The sequence below is a fragment of the Apostichopus japonicus genome, chromosome 13 (genome assembly GCF_037975245.1).
Source record: "Apostichopus japonicus isolate 1M-3 chromosome 13, ASM3797524v1, whole genome shotgun sequence".
Classification (NCBI taxonomy): domain Eukaryota; kingdom Metazoa; phylum Echinodermata; class Holothuroidea; order Aspidochirotida; family Stichopodidae; genus Apostichopus; species Apostichopus japonicus.
In genome coordinates, this window is record NC_092573.1 from 14,730,902 (window position 1) to 14,758,524 (window position 27,623).

General features: G+C 41.0%; 2 protein-coding genes across 3 annotated transcripts in view; one reads left to right on the forward strand and one right to left on the reverse strand.

Annotated features, from left to right (window-relative positions):
• LOC139978177 (chondroitin sulfate synthase 1-like) overlaps nucleotides 1–27,117 on the forward strand; it is a 71,999-nt gene extending 44,882 nt beyond the window's left edge. The window contains exon 2 of the mRNA XM_071988097.1: nucleotides 19,308–27,117. Within this exon, the coding sequence (XP_071844198.1) occupies nucleotides 19,308–20,867 (1,560 nt within the window). The 3' untranslated portion in view covers nucleotides 20,868–27,117. The remainder of the gene's footprint in view (nucleotides 1–19,307) is intronic.
• Nucleotides 1,582–14,279, reverse strand: LOC139978178 (uncharacterized). Of its 2 annotated transcripts, XM_071988099.1 has the most exons (4): nucleotides 13,634–13,645; nucleotides 13,445–13,599; nucleotides 4,281–4,381; nucleotides 1,582–2,093 (listed from the first exon to the last, which is right to left on the reverse strand). In XM_071988099.1, exons 2-4 carry the CDS (start codon nucleotides 13,534–13,536, stop codon nucleotides 1,891–1,893), a joined length of 396 nt encoding a protein of 131 aa, XP_071844200.1. In that variant the 5' UTR covers nucleotides 13,537–13,599; nucleotides 13,634–13,645; the 3' UTR covers nucleotides 1,582–1,890. The 2 variants fall into 2 exon arrangements, with proteins under 2 accessions (XP_071844200.1, XP_071844199.1); XM_071988098.1 differs by having other exon boundaries at nucleotides 13,445–14,279.
• Nucleotides 27,118–27,623: the final 506 nt, after the last annotated feature.

The following is a 27,623-nucleotide window of genomic DNA, read 5'->3' on the forward strand; positions in this document are numbered from 1 at the left end:
AGATAAATATATATATTTAATTATTTTTGGACTCCTGGCAACGGGCCCTTTAGGCGATCACAGAGCACTTGCCCTAGCTGCAGCCCGTCCTCCTAACCGGTGCACGTAAACCCTGTCCTTGCACCCCTTTGACCCGAATTAAAAAATAACGAAACTTGAACGGAAAAGGGAAGGAAAATACGTTGCCATAAGGGGCGGCTCCACCCTCTTTAGAAAGGATTGGCAAAAAGGGAATAAGTACATGAACAATAAACTAATAGTTATTTCCATTGAAAAGTGTATCGCTGAGCATCGGCCGTCAAAGCAAAAAACTTTTTTTTCTAAATCACGTCAGTGTATTGCTTTCCAGCGTACTGTACTCCCAGAATTGACTATCCTGTTTCTTGTTCCGAACGGCTCCCAACGAAATGCCAAAAAGTCGGCAACGGGGTTGGGGTGGGTTACCCAGCTCCACCATGGGGCACCTCATCACGACTGACTCGAATTACAACTCGAAACTTTAACTGAAATTGGATTGAATTTAAAAAAATATATACTAGATGTCTGCATGGATCATACTTATCTATACTATTGTGTGACCATATAGGCGTACGGGCTCTGTATAGTAAACCAGGAGAGACTGGGGGGAAGCTTTTTTTCTTGCCACAGAAAATTAAATATTGCCCGGAAGTTCCTAGCACGATTAATTCATTTCAAACTTCGACGGCAATGAAGGACAAAGAGAACCATATAGGCCTATGCCTGACTATAAGATCATTGAACCATCACAAACAACTCCGAATAATCTTCCATTTGCCGATTCATTACACTGGGAATAAGGGGTGGGGGGTGGGGCTTTCCATTTGATCCGCAAGTATATTGAACGGTCACCACAACAAGGGTGTATAGCTTGGGACTAGCACGGGGAGACTTGTCAACCTTGTGAACTTTTTTGGTGGTGAGATGTGGGGGGGGGGGGAGTCGGCAAACTAAAACATACAGGGTAAACAGAGGGGAGGAAAGAGGTCAAGAAAGAAAGCGTGAAAGACAGATGAAGGGATGGAGGAAGAAAGTAAAGAAAATGTGGAGATGGAGGCTAGGGGTAGAGATAGATATGATATAAAAGTACAGAGAGAAAAAAACCAAGAGCAGAAAAATGGAGATCACTGGGATACTGTCAAATACACAAGAAGAATTTACAATCTAAATACTGGAATTAAATAATGCACAACATAAATACAGCTTTATGACATCAACAAATCAAAGGGGAAGGATATAATGTTTCAAGGATGCTGGAAAATAAGACACAACAGAAGATGATTATGGTTTCTGATCTATTAGGCTTCTTCTCTCTACTGCTACCAGGATGTAAGAGACCACAGGGACTTGCACAACTCTTAAAGTTGTGATGACCTCTGACCCTTACTATGCCTAACTGTTATCTTGCCTGGAAATAAATACACCAGTGCATGAGAGGAGGTGAGAGACAGGACTGATTGATCGTGTCGATAGGGGTACATGTGATTCAAGAAGATAGATGTAAAGATTAGCATCGTTTGGACACTTCAAATGGGACCCCCTCCCCACCCCCCCCACCCCCTTCCCCACGTTCAAATCATATCCCCTCCTGGCAACGGAAATGAACACCAGTATAAATAAACCGATACAGATATTTATACACGCTGTGCGTGTAGGCCTATATACAATAATATAAAGCTGGCCATTCTCTGATTGTTACTCCTTGATTGAATTTCCCCAACCTTGCCCACCTTGACTTAGAGGGTGGCCAAGCTCCTGATTCACAGTCATAGCTACTATCGAACAAAATGGCCGAAAGCAATTTATCTCAATCTGGTGATGCAGATGTATCATTAGCTGCTACTCCAACGTTTGTGAATGTCGCACAACCTGTCAACAAAAGTCTGGGAAAAGTGCTTGCCCCTGCCATATGTATGATCTCTTTTGTTCAGGATCATGTAAATGTGGCAATGTGTATTCGTATAGTCTGAGGTTTTTCTCCCATGCTGCTCCATATCTAATCCTACTGGTGACATTGGACAGAACATTGGCAGATGGCTTCTTGAGAGGTGTTGAAGTGACTGGATCAGGAGTATCTGTAGAGATTACATAAAACAAGAGTTACTAGATTGCAAGTATCCTGCTATAGCTTCTATGGCTGTGACTAAAAATATACCTTTTGTTTAGAACTTATCACACTTATGCAGCACTGGAAACTGATATTTCAATTTAAATGGTGTCATTGAGTTTAGAGGACATTGACATTACAAGTATGTTGGTGAAACCAAGACCACCCTCAAGAAGCAGTTCTAGTCACAAGTCAATACCATGAAAATGGAGACTCCAGTAGGGGAACACTTTCAGCTGCCCAATCATACCATTAAAGACATGTCCCAACAGGTAACTGAATTCGTAGACCAGGGGCGTATCCAGGGGGGCGCGGGGGCGCCCTCCCTATTGGCCGTCACCAAAAAAAAAAAGTATAGCAAAAAAAAAATTGATGACGACCTTTATGTGAGATGTCGGTGATCGCTCAACGCCCCCCCCCCCCTCCCGTATGCTTTATTTTTTGTTTGCCAAAAAAAGGTTCTGGCGAAGTTCGGCGGCATAATAGTTTTAGAAACATAGATGGTAATTGTGTTTGTATTATCACTATAAACACTAAATGACATGCCAGCCATACTAAATTGTGCATTTTGTGTCCATATTTACTGGAAATGTTGCTTATTATTAAGGTCGAAAAATGGATCACATATGGCCATGGGCGGCGATCCTGGGTGGAGGGGGGATATATCCCCCCATGAAAATGGGTGGAGGGGATGTAATGCACCATATCCCCCCCCCCACCAAATGCCAGGGATAAGAATATTTTCATGCCTACATTTATGCATCTTCGTTAATGTACGGCTCTTTTTTAGCTTCATTTCTCGCCTACCATAAACGCAGTGCGATCTTTTCAAATAAAGCGTCTTTATAAAGCAAAAATAGTTGACTGTAGGCTTCATTGGCCCTATAACAACAAAATGTATTATTGCGCCCACGGTATTGATATAGTACATATATGCACCCTCATTGTATTCATATAGGCCCTATAGTAGGCCTACACACGTACATGTTCCCTCGAACAGCTGAGAATCTCATGTAACCAGGGTAATGCTTAATACACGTTTCACCTAGATGCCCTAGCAATCGGTACCTAGGAATGTAACTATGTGTAATTGTGTATTGCATGTGTATAGGCCTATAATAGCCTGCATGAGGCCATTTTCTTCATCGAATAATATAAAAGAGCTCTCGATCATTCTCACGTTGCGCCTGAAACAAGATTGACAGGGGCAATTTTCCCAAAATAACACCCGAAATTAAAAAAAAAAGTATTTTGGATCCTGATTATGAGATATTTCGGACATGACATCCCTATTTTAAAGTTGGGTATATGCCGCTTGGAAACCTCGGGAAGTGCCGTTTCCGGCCATCTAGAGGGTTTGTTAATCCCAAAATTTTCTTGTACGCTTCGCGCCAACTCATGGTGGCGCTACGCTTAGATAGTCAACAAGGTCATATCCCCCCCCCACTCGGAAGTACGGATCGCCACCCATGCATATGACACCATTTTGCATTTCAGCCCTTCTTTGAAAGCAAAAATTGTACACACCTCCCCTTAGACCCATCCCCCAGGACGGCGATCATTCATGCCTGCCGCCCCCCCTATTGGAAAATCCTGGATACGCCCCTGTAGACTAACCATCTCAGACATAGTACACCACAGCAGAGATAGAGAGAGCGGACGGAATGCCCTAGCACCATTCAACTGAATGGGCTCAATTTACAGGAAGGACATGACTAACTTTATCCTGCTCCATCTCTGTATTCTGCTATAGTTTATTCGCCCTCTCTCCTTACTTAATCCTCGCTTTGTACTCCACAGTTTATCTAAATACCTCTGCTTTCACTGACTCCTTTTGTTCAATACACCATTAACTTCTTTCTTTGTGTTCACGATGTCCTCTCTGTTCCAGGCTCTATTGTGTCTCTTGAATTTACTGTTACTAGTCAGTTTGCCTCTAAAGAAGATCCTGATAATATCAGGCCCACTTACTTTCATAAATTTTCATACACATGTATGCTTTTTAGTGGATGAGCAATATGCTACCATTTTTTTCTTTTCTTTTGGAATTTAATGAGAATGAAATTGTATTATTTTTCTGATCACATCAGATCAGATAAGATTAGCACTGCTCTTCCAGTCTGTAACTCATGCAAGGATAAACATATAAATTTACCTTCTCCTTTCTGAGTGTCAACTGATCTTTCTGTGGTGACAGCTGCTGAGAATGCCTCTGTTTGACTTTCAGCATCTTTCCGGAAAAGATGCATTTGAAACCTATACAATGAAACCAAAAAAATTGTCCGTAAATCATATAACTGAAATAGTACTTTTACTGTACACCCCAAGCTTAATTGTATGCATAATGAATCTGGTAATGACCAAATCATTACAAACATACATGTTTTTATCATACCTACCCAAGAAAAAATATGAAGGAGAAAAGTAACAAACAAACACTTAGGCATATTTCAATAATAACATATTGTTAACCCACATTGATTTAAACCCAGATAAGCATGAGATATTCTTTCATACTCTTCTTCAACATATCCATAAACCGCGGTACCTTTCAAGAATTGTAAGGATAATTTTGTGTTGTCCAACTGCTTGCCCAACAACTTGAGCTCACATGTCAATGTAAAATTTACTATGTAAACTTCATGTCTTAGTGAACTGATTGGTTTCATATCGCTAAAAGATGTCCAGTCTTTTGATCAGAGTTTGATATTTACTTCGTTCCCCACTTACCTGTCTCCCCACAACCTATGCACCGCATTCTACCGTGTCTAGAATGCCCTGGTAATCTTTTAACACTGTACACCCTCACTGGCCCAAATGGCCTTCCTTCATTTTTCTACCCACAAAGTGTCTCAATGTGTTTTTCGGAGTTAGAAAAATTTTCGCGAAATTCGCCCGGATTACCTTGGATTTATACTCTAGAAGTTTCCTATCAGGACTTCTGCACTTCCAAGGATCTTTTCCAGCCTGATAAGTATCCTTTTCTTGTAGGGAAGGGTGTTTTTGGGGGCTGTTTTTAGTGTACACTCTCGCCCATGCGTTCGTTTTTTCTTACGTAACGTTTTTAGAGTAACAGGTAGTAGCTCTGCGAGACTACTTCGTTCGTTGCCTATACCGCCTTGTTTACGCGGATAGGCATATATTTTCGTATGTACATGTTTCAGCTTTTCTTACTTTAAAAGATAATATGTTTTGCTTGTTTCATGTACGTTCGTTACTTCTTACGCTTTTGTGTGGGTTTTCCCCTTGTAGCGTAATTTGTAGCGTTGCCTATACCGCCTTGTTTACGCGGATAGGCATGTTTTTCCGTATGTACATGTGTTTCAGCTTTTCTTACTTAGCATAAGATGTTTTGCTTTCATGTACTTCGTTAATTTTTACGCTTTCAGTGTGGGTTTTCCCTTTTCTAGCGTACTGTAGTTGTAGCCACGTTCCGATATCTCCTAACTAGTCGAGATAGTCGGCTCGTTTCGTTGTTTTTCATGTTAAGACGGGAGTATCCTTGATTTCATATATTGTTGTATATTTTCATGTTTCCTCCAGTTGTTGCTACGTGCGCTCCCTGAGTCTCATGACTTGGGGTGTACCTCGTAGCCTTGTTCCCCCCTCCGCTGGTTCGCGGTTAGGGGGTTCTCTCCCTTATATACATGTTTCGTCCTTTTACAAGTTTTCGATGCATATATGTTTAGTTACGTTGCTTCCATATGTCGGAAGTGTTTCTCCTTGTAACGTATCTTGTATTTCCGCGAACTCCTATCCAATACTAGGCGGTTCGATTACGTTGTTGTTGTTCTTGTTTGAACCTTCATATATTTGTACATATTTTCATGTTCTCCGTGGGTTTCGCTACTCGTGCACCTCCTAAGTGTCGGGAGTTTTCACTTGGGGCGTATCTCGTAGCCTTGTTCCTCCCTTCCCGCTCTGTACGCGGATAGAGGGGTTCTCTCCCTTGTATACATGCTTCGTCCTTTTCCTTCATGTATTCTAGTTACGTGTTCGCTTCTAAGTGTGGGAAGTTTTTCACTATTGTAGCGTACCTTGTAAGCCGCGAGCCTCTAGCGGGGCGCGTTGTTTTTGTCACGTAACTTTACTCTCTGTTAGCATACTCCCACCCTACTTCATCCTTATAGTCGTTCCGTTTGATACGTTAGACTATTTGCCATTAGTCTCTCCTTAACGTGGGTTTCTCAGACATGTCTCGAAGCCACCTTAAATGTGTGAACTGTTCCGAGACCTCTGTCTAGTCTGTTTTGTTTTCACACCAGACAGTGGCCGCACATCGACACCTGGCTAGCAGGCCGGGACAGGTTAGATCTATCACCGAACCCACAGTTCCCCTGGAGGGAATCGGAGGAGAGACAGGAGATGAAGAGGAAGTGAGAGAGTTGGTGGGAGTTGAGATGGAGAGAGGCCAGGAGAGGGCCGGAGAAGAGAGAGAGAGAGATGGAGATTTGCCACCCAAGGTGCCGGCGTTGTCCGGATGTACCACCAAGGGCTAGGGCAAGGGCAAGGCTCAAGGCCAACCAAAAGCCCATGTGAGAGAGAGAGAGATGCAGATTTTGCCACCCAAGGTGCCGGCGTTGTCCGGATGTATCACCAAGGGCTAGGGCAAGGCTCAAGGCCAACCAAAAGCCCATGACAAAGACGGCCAGAGCGGACAGTCCGTCCGGGTCGCAGAGAGCGGCACCCGTTGTGGTGCGCGCAAAGAGAGGGGCTCCGGAGAGCCAGGGTCCGGCGAGACCTCAGAAGGAGCCCGGAACAGACGTTCCCCTCCGACCCAAGGAAGGCTAGGCTCAAGGCCAATAAAAGCCCTTTAGAAGTTCCGACCGGAACGGACGGAATGTCCGGGTCGAGGAGAGTGGTACCCGGCGTGGTACGCACACAGAGATAGGCTCCGGGAGCCCGAGTCCGGCGAGAGAGGCCGGAGGAGAGAGAGAGAGGAGAAAGAGATATTGCCCCCCAAGGTCCCGGCACCGTCCGGAGACTATGACCAAGGGGGAAGGCAAGGGCAAGGCTCAAGGCCAATAAATAGCCCATTTGAAATTCCGACCAGAATGGACAGAATGTCCAGGTCGAGAGGAGTGGTACCCGGAGATGGGCTCCGGGGGCCCGGGTCCGACGAGACCACGGGTCCAGCGAGACCTCACAGGGAGTGCGGAACCGAGGTTCCACTCCGGATCCCAGGAGTCGGTCCCGGAGCCGGGAACCGATGAGTTCAACAACTGCTGGGCCCCCAGAACGGGGTAGTAAGGGCAAACGCCCAATCCGAAAGGAAAACCAGCTGGAGCGAGGTCCCCACGGCAAACGGAGATATACTTATCCCCAGCCTCAAAGTTAATCCCGTCTCCAAGAGGGGGAAGAGTCTCTTTCATCAGGGGAGTGTTGCCCCCCGGAACTAGCAGCTTGAGCTGCGACGACAGGTTCGAATCGCGGAAAGACACTGCAATCGCTACACCATTTATCATTACACATCCCGAATGTGTGTTTAATGAGTACCAGCAGAAACCAGGACATGACCTAGATTTCCTGTGCATTCATGGGTCATATTCTCCTCGCTAATTATATTTCTCTCTCGTTATAATTCATCGCCATATGTCTAGGTTTGAAACCTTGCTTATGTTTTGTTGTTTAAAACGCTGGTGGAACCCCCTCCAGAGCATGTTAAAAGGCGCAAACTGAAGCGATTCTAGTACAGTCTCGTTACTTAGTACCTTGGCAACCTGCCAAGAAGAGAACGTTCTTGAAGCTTGGCAAAGTGCCAGGAAAACGAAGCCGTCCAAGAGTCTTGGCAAACTGCCAAGACAATATTCCCGCGCTGTGTATTTGTTATGAGAGGAGGGGGGCCAAGCAGTCACCTGGATTGACACGTGTAAGCTCAACGTTTGCTGCAACGAGCTGTCGACTACGTGAGCGATCCCATGGAATAAACCTCTCTCTCTATTTTTTGGGTGAATTTCCAAGACAAACGCGTTAGTAGTAAGTTGGAAAAGGGGTAGGATAAAACCCCAACAAAGGTACAAGCGCTAACGCGCTCCGAGCATACAGTATGCGCTTCGTGAATAATGTTCGATGTTCCGACATTTTAAGCACAGTTGCATTTCGTAGCACCTGATAGCCTAGTCGTGGCTATGCGCTAGGTGGTTTCAATAGGAAGTTGGATACTTCTACTGTACTACACTACGAAATGGACACGTCTCGACATGGAGAGATTTGAGGAGTAACGGGTACGTTATCATAACATTTATTACGTGTTTATTACGTTAAATGTGGTGTGGTAAAAACGTCGACATAACGTTTCTATGAGATATTAATGTTGTATTAATGTTATATTAATGTCTTAACGTAAATCGTTTTGAAATATGAGCCTGAAAACGTTTTCGGTGACATACCTCTTACACCACTAATAACGTTGTCATAACAAAACACTACATGCTTAGTAACGCTTTTGTGTTTGCTGAGTAACTCCCCGGGCTCCGTTAAGCAGCCAGGGATTTATGAGGTGGATTTTCTACAAACCCACCCTCTCACCATCTTCACAGCCCCTGTTGGGAGTTTGTTTCTGATGAGTAGGTCTATAGCTCAGTTAGCTCAGGGTTAAAGCCTTTCAGTCATAAGGTCCCCGATTCAGGCCACCCCAAGATTAATGTATGTTGTCCAGCTACAGAGTTGTTGACTTTTCATAATCATGGACGTTAAATTTGTATGTAAGAGACTGACTTCAGTCACATAAACAGCAGCATTGTAGCTTTGTTTAAGATTCTGATGAAGCAAACTATCCATTCAGTACTCAGTCTCATTTTTTGTAGCAGGGTAGCATTGTTTAAGATTCTGTACTCAGCAGAGTGAGATTCTGTACCTTCAGTACTCATTTTTAGAGAGTACTGTGGTCAAGTGGTGAAGGCAGTGGACTGGTGATCTAAGGCTTGCAGGTTTGAGTCCTGGCCGGATCATTCAGTTGTTTCCTTGGGCAAGGCACTTTTTCGTCAGTGCAGCTTCCCATCCAGAAGATACTTGTCTCTATGCTTGACAGGTTTTCGTTGACCGGAGTAATATTGTTAGGCGCCTCAGGCATCATTATCTTTCAATAGGTCTACGCCTTTTCTTTCCCCAATATTATGATTAATATTTTTTAGCATGGAAAGAACCTCCATTAAACCTCCCTACAGGGTACAGCTTAGCATCATCAGGACATTCCTTTTCTTCAGAGTTTTCTGATTGCAACGGGTTGATAACTGAAGGAGTCATCAACGGTACTGTGGTACTGAATCAGTACTGCGAGTGCGGCTGTCCTGCAAGCGCTAACAAGGTCACCAAGCAGGCCGCTGTCCTTGACTTCTTTAGCAGCAGATACACAGGGTTGGGCTCTCTGGAGCCCTCCGGCGCCCAGGTACGGGGCTTTCGACTACCATCCTCTCAGACAACACGACGGTGGTAACATACTGTAGCTACGTCAACAGACATGGTGGCACCAGGTCAGAGAGATATTGCCGTCTGGCAAGGGAGACCCTCACCACAGCTACAGAATCTGGCATGGCCCTACAAGTCTCTCAGATAGCCAGAAAGGAGAATGTGATGGCCGATGCTCTGCCCAGGGGACAGCTCCACCCTGACGAGTGGACCCTTTTGCAACGAACATGAAGTAGGTTTTTCCACATGTTCAGCGGACCTCTGATAGACCTGATTGCGACACAGGGCAACAATGGGCTGCTCATCTTTGTTCAGGCGGCCCACCCGCAGGCCTTCCACATAACGCCAGGTCCCTGTCGCGAAACGGACCGGAAGCTTACATCTTCCCCCTCTTGGCATGGTCAGCCATCATAGTGGCCCCGCTGACCCCGGTTCGGGCAAAAGTTATCCAGCTCCTAGCGGACGAGCCAGCGATCCTGCCGGACAAACCACAGTCGGTTGTCCCATAGACGGAGCGCTGGCTCACCCGGACAGCAAGGGCCTACAATTAGGTGCCTGGAAATTGTCTGGTGTTTCCTTAGACAGAAAGGACTTTGGCCGCCAGAGTGAGAACAACCTTGGTACTTACGTCTTCTGCCTACGGAGATTCGGAGTATGCCGAACGAGACAGACTCTGCCTACCATGGCCTTTCTAACCTTGATCGCCGACTCCTTACCCACACTGTTCCAAGAAGGGAGGCAGGGTTTAGACGATCAAAAACTTTCGTTCGGCTGTTGCCGCCTTCCATCAGGGGCTTCCCCTACGGCTCCACGCCAGGCAGCAACGGCTCGCCTTGACTAAGGTGCCTTCAGTCCTACGGTTTGTGGGGTGCTGATAGTTCTCGACCCCTCCTTCTTCGCTAAGAACCAGGTTTGGGCTCTCCTACCGGGAGACATCATCATCCCAGAGATCAAGACCTTCTCTTTGATCCCCGAGGACAGACTACAGTATGGTTTCCCATTAGGGCACTGAAGTGGTACCTCAACAGAACACAAGATCTCTTGGGTACTTCGACATCTCTGTTCTTCCTCCTTCGAGTGCCCCACTCAGCAGCCTGGGAGGATACCTTGTCCCGCTGTTTGGTGGAAGCCGTCCGCCCTCTGGCTACAGGTCCAGGCAGATCCATGGCTCACAACAGCAGGGGTTTCACTGCTTCTACTGCCCTGTACGCAGGTTTTCCAATAGTGGACATCTGCAAGACGACGGCGTGGAAGACTCCAATCGCTTCGTCGCCTGCTACTTATCGGACATATCACAGGCCGATTTGGCTTTGGTCGCTCGATGATACGAGCTCCGGGGGTCCCACCCCTCGGGCCTCCCACCATCGGACAGTGCCACTCGGTGCATAGGTTGTGGGGAGACAGGTAAGTGGGGAACGAAGTAAATATTATAAAACTTACTGGTTTATATATTTACGAGTGACCCACTTACCTGTCTCCATTTCCCGCCACCCTCCCCCGAGGGAGGTGGGACGCAGCCGGACGGGGGAGCGGTCGTTCGACCTGACTCATGACTCCTCGCGTTTCGTCGATAGACATCGCCACCCCCTGGGTCGCCTGCGGCTACTTGTCTATCGGTGGGTGTTGTTTCCTTAGTTCGGTTTACCAGGTTACTCTTTACCATCTAAGGTAGTATGGGCCTCGTCCCCTTGTTTCAATTAGGCCTCTGTAAGTGTAGGGGGAGGCACGCCTACGGGGTGACGGAGGGCGGACCCCCACCCCGACTGTTCAGGGTGGGCTCCGCCTGGAGGCGTCAGCAGTCTTTGTTAGCGTTAGATTTTTCCTTCTCGGCGAGCTCGGCGGGTGGCAGGGTTTACCCGCCACCCTCCCCGAGGTCGCGTCAGGGGCCACTTTATGGGAAAGTGGTCTCAAAATGAAGGAAGGCCATTTGGGCCAGTGAGGGTGTACAGTGTTAAAAGATTACCAGGGCATTCTAGACACGGTAGAATGCGGTGCATAGGTTGTGGGGAGACAGGTAAGTGGGTCACTCGTAAATATATAAACCAGTAAGTTTTATAATGTACACTCATTATTTACCTACTGTGTAAACTTCCTGTTTATGTGAGCAGTTGGTTTCATGAGTGAGAATTGAGATGCTAGCTTACACCATGACATAAGCCCACCATTGTGAAAAATTCCTGTTTACATGCATAGCTTGATTTCAGACTACCATTAATTTAACACTAGATTACTCTCCACAAGAGATAGTTTCAGCCACCAAATTTAATAGATATTATAATTTTTGAACACTAAACATCAGATCATTCACAAGAAGCTGAACAAAAACAAGCATAGTATATACTGACTATATATAAAAAATATGATAACTTGGCACAGCATCATAAAGTATGAGCATCTGGCCTACACAAAAAAAAAACTGGTACTTTCTTACCCCCAGGCATGGCTATATAAAGGTTTATATAGGTATAGCTATATGTACTATGGTCCCTCAATTTGTGAGGCTAATTTACCTAATTTCTTGCATAGCAGTTGGGTTCCTTCAAAAATCCCAAACACAGACATGTACACATGATTGCTGGAATATTGGACAGACAGTCAGTAGATAACAGTATAACACCCTGTTGCCCAAATGAACCATTAAAACTTGATTGCATATATGCTGGCTGTGGCTGACCTTAGAAAAACCTAAGGTCTAGTTGCATATGCAGCGTTGTGAAAACATGTGAATCAGTTAGGAGTGATTCTAAATTATTTATGTAGATGCATTATTTTTATAGGAAAAATTGCAGGTCCATGTGGTTGTACTTGTACAGCACAGTAGGCCTTCCTCACTGGTGTATATTACAAAATTAGGGAATACAGTTACTATGAACACTAAATTCAGATACTTATTACTAATACTATAGGCCTTAGTCCTATGTTATATGCCCAGTTAATTATGACTGGGCATAGGTGAGGCTTTTCTTTCAAATGCTCATTCACAAGAATTATTCTTCAAACAAGGACAGCTGATAACAATTTAGAACCTGGAGGGGGTGGGGATGAACAGATCACCTACAGTAGGCCTAAATATGAGGAGTGAAACTAAAGACCCCCAGTCCCTGTCAGTCTTCTTTAGGAAGGATATTTTAATTTTTAACTGTATACAGTACAAAGTGGCTATTCTTACAACTAGTCGTAAGAATAATTTCCGACTACGCATGGGCAGTTGCTATTTTTATGATTAGGAGTACTAATTTTACGACGATGAGTAACAGTAACTTCCGGTTAGGGCTAGGATTGAGGTTTAGGGTTATGTTTAGGGTCACCTCTACTACATGCGCAGTTGCTTTATTTACTGCACTTGAATTTGCCTTTGTCGTAAGAATAGTTTATAATTGTTACGACTAGTCGTAAGAAACGGCCTATACAGTATCCTCATGACAAGCATTCACAAACAGTGATGATGATGACTCAGTAATACAACTTACTGCTATTTTGTGCTAGGATAAGTATGATAAGGTTAGCATACGCTAGGTCCATTGGAAAAATAATGAATGATAGGCCTAGTTACAAAGCCTAGGCTCATGAAATCATGTATGTTACAAATACAATAGCATAGACACTGCGAAGTTCGAACACCTAAGCCTTAAAATACCCCAAAAACTATCTTCATTTTATTGACAGATATGTACGTACATACTTGCGCACGGGTCATTTTGGAGAGGAAATAACTGTAGCTTCCTAGTTTTTAGTGATATTGGCTTTCGCTTGTAGGTTATCATGGTGAAATCGTGTATTTCTTAGGGGTGTTCGAACTTTGCAGTTTTCTGTACTTCGCAATACTGACAGTTACCTAGGACAATACCCTGTAGTACTACTATGTACTAGTATTACCCTATACAGTTTTAGCCTAGCTTAGCAAATCATTACCTTTTTGTGTGATCCTGAAGCAAATGTTCTGCGAAATCTGCGTTGCTAACAGAAGTCAAATCATGGACATGTTTGTAGAGTTCTTTCTCCATTTGCCAGTTTACGTAGGAACGTAGAAGATAGATCTTCGTGGCATCTCTTCGTCGCTGTTGTTCCTTTGCACTGCTGTTTTTGTCAGGTCCATGCAACAATGGCTTTCCTCCACTTACGCTCGTTCCAGGATAAGGTCGTTTTCTTTCGCCCGATTCTCCTTGCCCTGATCCCTTTTCCATGATTGTCACTATACTCTAGTCTAATCGAATGTATTTGTACGAAAATCGTACAGTATTCTTTACTCAAAAGGCACACAAACAACAAACTATCGCGTACGAAAATCCTTTGCGGTAAACAGTATAATAATCTGAAATGCTGTGCTATAACATTATGTGTGCATGGGTACGGGCTTGTTACGCATACGCTTGCCTGTGCTATTCACTGATCTAAATTTGCCACCGAGGTCACGTGAGTTTTCGGGGTCCCATTAAACCTCGCAGAAACCTCGATAATGCCAGCGCCCTCAAAAAAAAGTCTACGAGCGATGTCGCCTTTAAGATAACTTGTAATTGTACCTTACCTTACTTCATACAGTCTGTACAATTAACCTAAATGAAGAAAGAAACATCACCAAAGAATTCAACCACACAAGCTCATATCTCAGCAGGACTCAGCAGTGGACAGAATGTGAAATAAACTTCAACATTTTGTAAAGACTCATATCTTTACTTGTCCCCTTGATTGTAATTGACTTGTTTTGATAAGCGCATAGAGCAGCTACTTCTTGTTTCTGATTTGGCGCTAGATATAAATTCTCTGTATTATTATTTTTTTTTATTGTTATTATTATTAAATAGTAAAACTGTTAAACCATATACCTATGCCTGACCAAACAACAGAGTCTTTGGAAGTGCAGAAGTCCTGAAAGGAAACTTCTAGAGTATAAATCCAAGGTAATCCGGGCGAATGTCGCGAAAATTTTCCTAACTCCGAAAAACACATTGAGACACTTTGTGGGTAGAAAAATGAAGGAAGGCCATTAGGGCCATTGAGGGTGTACAGTGTTAAAAGATTACCAGGGCATTCTAGACACGGTAGAATGCGGTGCATAGGTTGTGGGGAGACAGGTAAGTGGGTCACTCGTAAATATATAAACCAGTAAGTTTTATAATATACCTATGCCTGACCAAACAACGGAGTCTTTGGCTTTGAGTACAGCATTTCTGTATTCTGCCGTGTTGGACGAATCTTACCGTAATAGTTATTCCCACTGCAATCCACGTTATAGTCATTGCCGACTTTGCAATCTACCATCCCCTCACCATTTTACAAGGTCAGGGAAAAGTGACTCCATAGTTTTCCATTTTGGGAAACCAAAAATGATATCATTTTTAATGATAATTTAATGGATTACTGTATTAAGTGAAAGTAGAGTTTGATTGGTTCATGGGCATGATGTGGTGGTTGCATGGGCTGAAAGGAATGGTGGGAGGAGGGAGAAGGGTAGGGGAGGGGAGGATTTAATAATTTTGTTTTAGATGAGTCTCCTTGTAGTTCAGTTGCTCTACACCAGTATATACCTTATAAGATTGTATACTGTGGTTATCTGGCATTACAATTGCTTGGTTCCAACCAGAATACGAGAGAGGTTTTTGTCCTGTTGTTGGCATCCTGTTCATTTTCAGACTGTAACTTAAAAGCAGGAAGTATTTCAAGTGAATAATAGCACTAATTGTCCTGACTGATTTCATCCCTTGGAGATCAAGAGGAGTATTTGAGTATCTACATATATATATATATATATATATATATATATATATATATATATATATATGTTGATACTAGTTGAGACTAGTGGAACACTAGTAGTTGTAACTCGGAGTTTCACGCGTTATAGCGATCGTCAGACAACTGGTCCCAGTTGTCTGACGACATAGAGCACTCTGCGCCAAGATAGACACCAACCAACCAACTCTCTATATATATATATACTGTATATATATTGTTTAACAGTTTTCTGTTATTCCTATATTCAATGCCTTTGTCCGTTGTGTCTTAGCTCTATAATGGTGAGGCCGTGTATAAATCATGTTACAAGTACATTTCAAGAGTACAGTAAAGGCTTCAATACATGGACAGGTGCAGTATATATTACAGTTAGTTGATCAGCTTTCATTGAAGCTGACACAAACCCCAACCATTATCATTGGTCTGTATATATGATAGGAAGATAACAAATCCATGAGCAAAACAGTCAAGTTAGAAATTTTATATCAGGTTTGATAGCCTTATCACAATTTTCTCTATCAAATAACCTGGACATGATAGTTGGGTGACTTGGGTAACTTGTGTCTGCTTTCATCATGGATCTCAAAGATATCTGCACAGCGGAGATATTAAAATCAAGGGGCTTGAGTGTGCTTGATTGAGAAATTTTGAAGTTATTGTTAAAGCATGCAGCTAAGCAATCTTTTGTCTAGGTCAGTTTGATTTTTTCTTTTGCAGAAAGATCAAGATTCTTTATTTTTAATGATAGTGGTTGACTAATTACCGAATACATACAGTGTACAGTAGTTGGGTACTTATGATGCAGACAAATATCAGATGTAACTATGTACGTAGTGTGGCACACATCATCCACGGAAAGAACAAATTTAAAGATTTCTACTGAAGACGATTCCTAATAATATGTTTTGTATCGTTTGTATTATTTTCATGTCATGAATTGTTTAGTGTACAAGCACTTAAACACAATTTCCAGTTGCATCAGAGAAATCCTACTGTTCAGCTGTATACAGTCATTTGTCAAGATAATATGCTAATATTTTTCATGGAATATAGTTTAAATTGGTTTTAATATTCAAACTTTGCGTAGCAGTTTTGAAGGCTCTGTATGTTATCTGTTATACAGTAATATGGTTCCAACTTCTTGTGTACAAACAAATTATTGTTCATCTTTGCACTTGTATTATAATTTTGCCCTTTTTTGAAGAGCATAATTCCCTGACTTTTGATTTAAAAAAGAAAAAAAAAGCTGCATTAGCACAATAAACTTAGACCTGCAAGTATCATATATACTAAACATATAAGTAACAGGGCTAAGGTTGCTGTAATTAGTCAGTATTGTTAATTTAATGGTTGCTGTGCTGTGTATATAGATACCAACATGTGACACTTACAGTATGACACAAATGTTTCTTGATCGCTGAAGCCTGAAATGAAGATGTCAGATTTATCAGTTCATTGGAACGTGACCGCCATAAAGATGGTTGAAAATTACCCCAGGGCAATGCGGTTCCTTGTGTGTCTTGAGCAAGGCTAATAATAAACAGGACGTATGGGGACAATGACTGTAAACACACATGTACAATATGCACTATGTACAATAATATTACTGATAACTTTTAAAGGAGGCACAAACCCGACCATCATGATTGGTCTCTGTGATAATGATAACTGTCGTGAACAATTTCCCCCGAACAGCTAAGAAAAATCTTATTCCATTTGGCAGATACTATATAGTAGTCTACTGTACTGTATCTCAGGTGTTAGTATTTCATTGCACACAAGGCCACAGACTTGATCAAGTTTAAAGATGACATCATGCATTGAGAACCACATGTGCTTCAATTGTTTATGTTTTCCTTATGACAGCTCCCAGACATGACTCTTTTACATGAAGATATCTGAAAAACAGAAAAAGATTTATTGTAGTTGGGTTTGTGTGACTCATTTCAAGTAATGTCTGAATTGTTACATTCTATTTGAATTGATGTTTCAGAAGGTTTTTTGTTAAGTCAGAGCTGCTATTTAAATTGATGTCACTCTGAAGAAAGTTGATATTTACTTCATTCCTCTCTCACCTGTCTCCTACCACACTAACGTATCATCGTTCGTAAATACCCAAAGCAGTAAGTTTTGGAGTGTTGCTGTCTACTGTCAATGATTATAAAGCCCTAGCAACGTACAGTAGTGATTATAAAGCCCTAGCAACGTACATTATAGCTGAAAAATCTTAGTAGAAACACAGTTTAAGCAGAACAGTGTACGATTCATGCTCCTTAACAGCACAGTACAACATGTAAGTTAGATGGAGACTTTTTCTCAACATACCATGGAAGCATAGTGTAATGTGTTAAGTCAGCTTGAACCAAACAGATTGCCATGCCAAAAGAATGTGGATTCACTCAGCCAAATTGGACACCTGTATACTCTACAGAGTAGGTATCAGCCTATCGCCAAACAGGATATTTCAAAGAGCAGGTTACTACAGGATAGTACAGTAGTACTGTACCTTTACATTTCCTGAACTATATGATGAACTTTATTGAAATGCTATTTTCTCATTGTGGAAGAACTGGGCAAACAGGATGTATGTCTTAAAGGCTCCTAGGTGTAACATCAAGAACAGATGGCTTAAACATGAATGTATATGGTCCATTATATACCAGGCTTCAGTGACCTCCAAACAGGAGAATAGTGCAAGTTCAAGGATTCAACACTCGTGCATGATCACATACAGTACAGTACAGTAGTATATCACTGCAGTACTTAACTGTGAATTTCTGTGATTGGTCATTGTCAGCACAATTGCTCAAGAATACAGTAGTCATACTGTAACTTACTCTATTAGCAGAGGCGATGTCCTACCACATCGATCTGAATGTAGGATGCATCTCTGCATCAGTTCTTGACATTTTGACTTAATTGTATGTTTTCGACTTCGTGTAGGTTTCTCTCATAGGCGTAGGAGCCTAATTTGATTTGGGGGGGCTGTAACGACTTGCCCGAAAAATATAACCAACATTTTTTCGCGTGCTCCGCGTGCATTCAACATCTTAATATGGGTGCATATCATATGCATTCATCGGTTATTACATCACATGCCTCCGATGAATGCCTACATGATATGGACACTAAAATGATGAATGCGTGCGGAGCGCGCGAAAGTTATATCTTTCGTGTTATAACCCTTCCGTATTGGTTATAATTATTGGGGAAGTTGTTACGATAATAATAATAATACCAGTTTAACCATTGAAAGACATGTTGCAAATTATTGCATATTATTGCATATTGCCTGAATTTTCACCAAAAAATTTGAAAACACACTGCAAATTTTTCTCCTTTCAGTAGGTGCCCAAAAAAATTCTCAGCATATTGCCTGAATTTTCACCAAAAAAAAAGTGAAAAACACATTGCAAATTATTCTTCTTTCAGTAGGTGCCCGAAAAATTTTCAGCATATTGCCTGAATATTCACCAAAAAAAAATGAAAAGCACATTGCAAATGATTCTTCTTTCAGTAGGTGCCCAAAAAATTCTCAGCATATTGGCCGAATTTTCACCAAAAAAATTGAAAAACACACTGCAAATTTTTCTTCTTTCAGTAGGTGCCCGAAAAATTCTCAGAATATTGCCCGAATTCTCACCAAAAATTCTGTTTGGGGGGGCTGCAGCCCCCCCCCCCTCCTACGCCTATGGTTTCTCTAATATGAAACATTTCTATTTTGGCAGACCGATTGCTCTAAATCATCACTTGATGTTTTGGACTGTATTTCCTCTTCCTAAACTTCATACTGCCAGGAGGATATACTGTGATTTGTTTTAAAAACTTTTCGTAGCAGGTCGAGCCTCATATCTATACCTTGCCCGAACATGTTTAGGGGACTGCCAGTACTATATATGCTACTTCAACACTCGACCGAGTAACCTGTCCATTTCATGTATTGCTGTTCTCTTTCTCTCTCTCTCTCTAACAAAAGTGGCTGACAGAATTATTCCCCCAGTTCTCATACTGATTTTTCTTTCGTCTTTGGTACACCCTACAGATGCAGACGCTCTTTTACCAAAACTACAGTAGTGGCACTCTACCTTTCACGGGCAATCTTCACACACCAGAAGTATGGAGAGCAATAACCCTCCACCCAATCAAAAGAACTCTTCACATGTACCGGTTACATGCATACCTTGAATCTCAGTATATAGCCGAGAAGAGACTTCAGATTCTATCCTACTACCGAGAAATTCAGGACATGAAAGAACTTCTGCACGAGGACAAGTCGGAGAATCCCGGTACCCACGAGACCCGCCACTTAGGGTCACACCCGAGTCTCATGAAATACCGGGCCGATTCATTCCAAGACGTTATACCGTGGAAGTGTTTCAGCCGTTACCTGTATCTTCATAACATGGACTCTCCGAAGCAGGGATTCACTAAACCCATCCAGGCCGCCGTGACTGATGTGGTTCTACAAGTAATGCAACTCATTAATTCCAATTCAAAGAGGGTAGGTAGAACAATAGAATTCAAAGAAATAATGTATGGCTATTCAAGACTCATCCCACCGTACGGTGTGGATTATATTTTGGATCTTCTGTTAGTTTACAAGAAACATCAGGGTTCAAGTCGGACTCTCTCGGTCCGACGGCACACGTACCTACACCAGAGCTTTGGTCGGATCGAGCTGATCGAAGACGAATATCTCCAGAATTCAGAAGAGCTGAAATTATCGGACGAAAGTCGCAGTATATTTAGCCAAAATTCGTATTATTCAAAGGATAGTTGGTTCATAAACAAATCAAAGGAGACGATACACTTCATCATGCCGCTGGCGGGTCGGTTAGAGATTTTTCAAAGATTCATGAAGAACTTTGAGAAGAATTGCCTGGTGCCGGGCGATAGCGTGAAACTGTTGGTAGTGCTATTCAAACAAGACAATGATGATCAATCGGAAGCGATCGAAGAGACTCTGATGAAATACGCAAAGCAATACCCTAACTACGATTTACGTCTTCTTCATGGCGTTGGAGACTTCAAGAGAGGGGCGGCTCTCGACCTAGGAGCGTCGCAGTTCCCCAAATCGGCGTTGATGTTTTTCGTCGACGTTGATATGTATCTGTCTCCAGGGTTTCTCTCGCGATGCCGTCTCAACACAGCATTGGGGAGTCAGGTTTACTTTCCGTCCGTGTTCAGTCAGTACAATCCGGATTTTGTTTACGGCCCCGAAAGTCATCCGAGCAGCCAGCTGGTCATCAACAAGGAGGCTGGCTTCTTCCGCAATTATGGGTACGGGATCGTGTGTCTCTACAACGAAGACCTGCAGAGGGTCGGAGGGTTGGACTCTTCCATCGTAGGATGGGGATTCGAGGATGTGGACTTGTACCAAAAATTTGTCTCCAGCAATATCACAATACTCCGAACACCAGACCCAGGCCTGGTCCATATTTACCACCCGGTGGAGTGTGATGTAATGCTGGAGCCTAAGCAATACCAGATGTGCATGGGAACGAAGGGCAACACATACGGGAGTAATATGCAGCTGGCCAAACAGCTGCAGGAGGTGCGAGCTAAACTAGATGACGGAGCTCGAGAATTGCTTGGGAAGTAAGGTGTAATCAAATGTCAGCTTTATCAAAGAGTTTATTGTCTTGATGACGGTGTCTTTAATCTCACTGCGTGTGCATGCGTGTGTGTGCAGATGTGTGTTTGTGAAGATTCTAGGGATTCATTGATCAGATGTTCCCAATCATAAAGTACCATCCCAGATGTACTGAAGAGAGGACAAACAAAACATTCCCATCCGACCAAAAAAAAAAAGAGGAATTGAATCCCAAACTTGAGAAGTCTGAACACCAAAGTATCAACATGTGCTAGATAGTATTATAGCTGATATATTGTCTGCAAATGTGAAGACAGAATAATATGTCAAGTGTGTGTAAACATTATTATTTTAATGGGATCACGATAGAATGTATTCTTCGTTCATTCGGTACAGGTCTGTGAACATCTCAGGAGTGAAGTACTGGTACTACTTCAAGTATAAAAAGGAGTTTTGGAAGCCAGAGATATTTTTTCGTTTTCTTAAATGTATTTTAGTCTTGATGCTTTGTTATTTATTTTGAGCTTTTAGTGTGCTTGAATGAGACACACTTTTAGTTCCATATAAGATATTTGCATGAATAATGGTGATATATGATTATGATACATATCACCTAAATGTTAGTGTCATCGACCGTTTATGGTCAATGTGATGTCACCGAATGCCTGCACAGAGCTCTTTCATTTCTTGTATCTAAACGTATTCATTCAAAAGCATTGCACTAAAGGTGTGATACCTGCATACAATGTTAAATGTCTTGATGTTAAGACAATACTGTAACATTTTGTATTAGTGTTGTCGTGTGGCACTGCCATTCTTATAAACTGTCGTATTTTAATGTCGGATGTGCTAGAGAAGAATTACCTGAGTTGGAAAGGTTGTTGAGAATCTAATAATTTTTTTTAAATATCAACCTTGAAAAAATGGAGCCTACTGTTTTGCACTGGATGTTTTATAACAAGGTAGTATAAACTGTTGAATTCTATCATGGTTACATATTTCAGCACTATAGTATAACAATTAGCTGTGTTACATTACGTTGAAATTCTGTCTACATATGACAAAATCAGGTATTAAAGTTCGTTGCACGGAGCCTTTTGAGGTTATCTATTTAGTTTACGCAGGTTGACATCTAGTGTTATTGCAATAGTATAACAATATCAGTGTATACAGCGCCTGATATTGATTGGCAAAACCAGTAGATGCGGTGTTACCAGTTTTAATATGGACAGTCATAAGCACTAAATAAGACATATACTACATAAAATCAATATATTTTTTATAAGAAATCTGCCACAAAGGTAAATATTGTTTCACTTTATTGGCATTATAAGACGGTGTCGAAACGTTGGTTTTCTACTGGCTGGGATGTGCTTTTAATAACTACTCTAAATGTGTTATTACTTTCGTTTGCTTTATTAGTTGATAAGATAATGGGATTGTTTGAAGGAATAAACTGAGGTCAAGGGAGATGTCTTATTGACACTGATATTTAACCTTAGAAGTTTCATCTTGTGTGCACTACGCTGCGGGGGGTGGGGGGTGGGGATAGCTCATTGAGACTCAATTCTGCTGAGTATGAAATGGAGAATCACATTCGTCAAGCAAACCTGACGATGTCATTCATCGTAATTTCCATTCCACTATGCCAGGCACGTCCTTTTATTCTAGGGATTCGTAGAAAGTTTGGATAAGCACAGTTATAGTAACATTGCCCACCTTCTCTACCTCTCAACTCAACCCACCATTCTCACATACATTAGGGAACTTGTTAATTTGTGGAATATCGGTTCATTGGTATTTCATAATTAAGCCAGTTTTAAGTTGTTTTTTTTTTTAAATTATGTTAATTGCTTGTTTCTTTTCTATTGTACATACTGTAGATCTGTTTTGGTTTTTGTTCCTGTGGTTTGACAGGGTCATTTGCAACAACAGCAATATGTACACTTTAAGTTCATTAAAGACGATGTTCGTGGCACGGCCTCTTATCCACCTCCATCGGTTCTTGAACAAGGTTTTACAATTTTGGTGGAAAGACTGTTCAACAAATGTGTCTCCGTTTTCTATTTTGGGGGTAAACAATTTTTATCTTTTACTACTCATGGATATTAATGAAATATGTAACAACATTTTTGTTTCTTACTAACGGATATAAATGTATTTTGATTACTTGTGACATAGCTTCAGATTGTACAAAGTTGATTGAATTTAAGCAACTGGCCTTACAGTATTGTGTACTCCCAAATTGTTCATTTGTTGTATTTATTGTATTGTGTAGCTATGATGGTTTGGGGGTGTAGGGGTAGAGGTGAAGGTGAGAGGAAGAGGCATTGATATATTATCCACTTGTCTCATTTGTACAGGTCTTCATATTGTGTGGTATAGCAAAGTTGAAGTTACGACTTTCAGAGGTAAAGCAGCTCAGCCATAAGTTTTAGAACAAAAAAAGAACCAAAAATAAAAAGTCTTTTATAAATGCTTTTGTCTTTTGACAGAAGCAAAATTTCGTGAAATGTAGTCTAGTTACCTGTATCTGCACAACAATTACACTCTTAACATTCATGTGTTATTAATAAAAAAAAATGTTTGGAAAAATGTGTATTCACACAACATGAGTCATGAGCTAAAGGGCATCACTATTCATCCACACCAAGGCTAAATAGGAGTTTGAAGTCGATAAAAAGGGTGGTTACTAAGAACACTAGCTGTTCCTGAATGAAATGGTGTATTTTGCTTTCGTTTTTAGTTTTAATTGTGTTTTATTCTTCTTTTTATTAATTTCTTATGCCTAAAATGTTAAGAAATGATAAAATGTGTATTTATATATATATATATATATCACTGCAATTGTTTTGTTAAAATTTTTAATTGTTTTGCTGAATTGTCAGAAAAAAAAAACACAAAAAAAATCCATAATCATGTGCAACTACCCTTTAAGTGTGCTTCTGTGTATGTAATTCCAGGTGGTTCTACATTATTATTTTTTTTTTTTTGAATTTTCAAGAAATATGAACAAGATCAACTTTTCAAGCCTGATTTTCAGTATTTTTGTTAGTATTATTATTATGACTATTATTATTTGGAGGGGTAATATGCAGTCATCAAAACTTGAATATGTAACCACAATAACACAAGCTTATTTATCTTTGGAAATGAAAGTCTTATTCATCTCATAGTTTTAGTACAAATTAATAGAATGATGTTTCTGATTTTTATCAATTTTATTCCTGCAACTTATTAGTAGGTATTTCATAAGCTGCTGTCATGGAGGGAGACGTTAAACATGTAACGTTTAGTATATGGTGGAACTGTACATACAGTTATCTAAATGACCTGGAGCTGGCCTTGCCTGGTAGGATTAAGTATGAAGATTCCATTGAAAACAACATTTTGAGTTCATTTTGATAAATTTATGTGATGAAACCATATTACAATATATATTCACTACCTTGACGAGTCAACCATCATTTAAAAAAATGTAGAAGCGGCATTTTTTTTTTGGGGGGGGGGGGGATTTCTGGCAAAAAAAGTCATCCTTTATATTTGATTTATACTAATAAAAATACTTTGAAAATATGCTTAGATCAATCAATTCTAAAGAAACGTATGGAATCAGTATTGATCACTAAGGTCTGTTGATTTCATGTGTGCTACAGAAATCTGTTTGTACACCTCAGTTTGATAAATACTCAACGTAGTGTGATAAATACTCTTCAGGTTTGGTCAATTTGTTCACAATGCACCAAAGTTGCTGTAACCAAGAAAAGTTAAATTTTTGTTGCGAGTCATCATAAGGTTAAAGTAAAGAGTCTCACAGGACTTTACAATGTAAGTTGTCACACTCAAACAGCAAAGTGCACAATTCAAACAGTCACTCCCAGGACACTACAGTGTACCCCCAGGAGTTACAGTAATTCCCATAGGGTTACCTCAAAGGTCGCCAACAACCTGTGTGAATGGAGTGCCTTGCCACAATGACACAAAGTAATGATCTGGCCAGGGACTCTAACTTACAATCCTTAGATCTCAATACCATTGCTTTCCCATTTAACCTGAATGGACCACATGACACACATAATAGAATTGTCAAGTGGCATAACTATAGGTGGTTTGAAACACAAATTGTAGGGGGGGGGGGGGGGAATCATGTAGCATTAACAGACAACGTGTGCCTTCTGATGTTAATCATAGCTTCATAAATATATCAGGTAAAAGTATAAAACTGTGGATAAATGGTTCTTTATTATTATTTTGGTTCTAAGTAATGTTCAAGAGGAAGGTATGAAAAGGTTGTATTTTCGTTATGTCTGGAGTTGATGCTTCATGGACTCTATAAAACAAACCTAACAAAATTTACAGTATCTGACAAGTGAGGTAATAGTGGAAATTGAAAGCTTTAAAGAATTCTCGCCCTGATGACCTCAACAGATCACTTTGACCTTTCTATGGTGGAACTAAGGTGATTTGGTAACTATTGATACTATGCTCTGTGTATTTATATTGGTGATGCAGGAGATCTTACGTTGTAACACACCGGATTCTTAATTTAAAGGTCTGCTGTTTACAACCCAATTATAGCACGATATAATGGAAAAGTTTCTTGAGATTACATAATCGACCTGCCTTGGTCGTAAAATGACCTCTTTTTACCACTTAGTCTGCAATGCCTGCCACATATTTTTTTCTTTTAAGAGGGTCTTTGTGTGAACGCTGTATGATTAACTACACTGTAGACATGAACATATTTCCACACAGTGTTTACACAACGAGCCTAATGGTGTTAAGATGCTATGCAGGCTAATTGTCGAGCCTGGGGTCGATTTACGACCGTGGCAGGTCGATTACGTAATCACAAAACTTTCCTAGCTAAAGAGTGCTATAATTGTAGCCAATAAAGCAGACCTTTACAGCCTTCCACCTATGCTGATTGGAACGTCTTCTAGGAAAGGTCAATCCATGTTCATTCTTCTTAAGGGAGCATTCTCAACCACTGTCACGATCAATTCTTTCCTGCTATATATTGGAAATTATTAAATTTTTCACCCAAAATGTCAAGTTTGGTCACATGCCAGAGTATAAATTATACTTTAATGCAAATATGTTCTCTCGTTCCTTTGTGGTATATACTTTGGTATGATAGTCTGTGATGACATGAACTGTAGTGTAGCAATGAAAAGACAAACAAATTACTGACTGGATCTCTCTGTATTATCTAATTACTTTACAATAAATGACCATACTTCAAGATCAAGATATGGTACTGCAGGCTAGTTTACTAAGCGTACATATATATGAGATGTAAACCAGTATAATCAAGGTAAACATCATTATTTTTACCGGTGTAGCACCTTTTAATAAGATACATGTTATTATATCTAACGGGAAAAACGTGGTGCGCCGAAAAGTGTTGAATCGTACCCAAGTAGAGCCACTCAGGATCAATGAGTGCGGGATTGTGGGATGAGGCGGAAAGGGGGGGGGGGGGAAGGATCATTAGAGTATTGGACACAACCCATATCTGACTTTTGGATCTAAATAATTTTCTAGGGGCTTTTGATGCTGCAGTGCAGAATATATTTCCCTTCTAATGCTTTGGTAGCACATGGTGTGATACTGGACAATGCCATAAAGATAAACACTATAAAGCTGTAAACACATCAATTGGCAAAGTACATACTAAAGATTCATTGCTTGATTGAGGGAAACTTCTCCCTTCCCCATCCTTCCCTCCCCGCCTTCCCCCCTCTAACCTTTGTTTTGCAGATGTGCTGTTTAGGTCTGCAATATTCCTCAGTGCTCTCAACTTAGTTTTCAGCAAATGTGAATACAATTAATTTAAACATACATTAAAATTATGTTTTAACCGCTGTGAATATGCCTGGTACACTTGCTTCCTCTCTGTTGATGAGATTAATCCGTCCCTTTTTGTGTATCATAAACTCATAATCCTTAAATGCATGCAATTGTAACAGATTGTGCTAAATGGAAACATTGGTTGTTATTTCTTTGATACCATCAAGCACAGACATCCAGTGTGACGTCCAGCTTATCAGAGACGATGTTTGCTTTCGGAAAGGCCGCCCGTGAGATAATCCATCATATGAAGTGCCTTAACATCCTGTACAGGATTCACAAAATCCTGGAAATAACTGAGAGTGAATAATTGTACCCTATGGCTTTCAATATATATGTTACTTGGTCTGTTGTTGCATAATCACATAGAAGGACAGAGGTAAAAAAGGGGGGGGGGGGTAGGTAGGTAATAAGAAATAAAAAGAAAAAAATGACAATTGATATAAAATTATTGATCAAGAGGGAAGAAAGAGGTTAATTGTCATTTATATGTGTTAGAATAGATGAACATAAACTGACAGGATATTTAATTTAGCTAACTCTTAATAAATACAACTTTTACATGTTTTCTCTCTTCTATTCCTGTAATTATTTATTACTATATTTTTCTATCAGTGTGAAGCACCTTAAGGAGTTGCATTTTACTGCTGCTTGGCTGCATATTAATGGTTTAAGAAGACTTGAAAGTCTGACCGAGTTAATTTCATTTTTCATTTTGTGTTTTTACTACTCAAACTTTACGATTTGTTTTAATGTCTGAAGTTATTTCTACGTATGTGAGAATGTGGGAATCGCTCTCATGATCCAGTAACCAGAATGGATTTATTTGTACCTTGAATGTGGAAGGTGTTTTTTCACCAAAATCATTGACAAAAAGTGATTTTTAAAATTTACTTCGTTCCCCACTTACCT

Bases quoted from the DNA above. Each gene is read 5' to 3' on its own strand.
- LOC139978178 (XM_071988098.1), bottom strand. From the start codon at position 13,716: ATGGAAAAGGGATCAGGGCAAGGAGAATCGGGCGAAAGAAAACGACCT. The intron at 4,382-13,444 runs GTAATGATTTGC...TTCATTGTATAG, and splicing joins CTTCAGGATCACACAAAAAG to GTTTCAAATGCATCTTTTCC. The intron at 2,094-4,280 runs GTAAATTTATAT...TAATCTCTACAG, and splicing joins TGACACTCAGAAAGGAGAAG to ATACTCCTGATCCAGTCACT.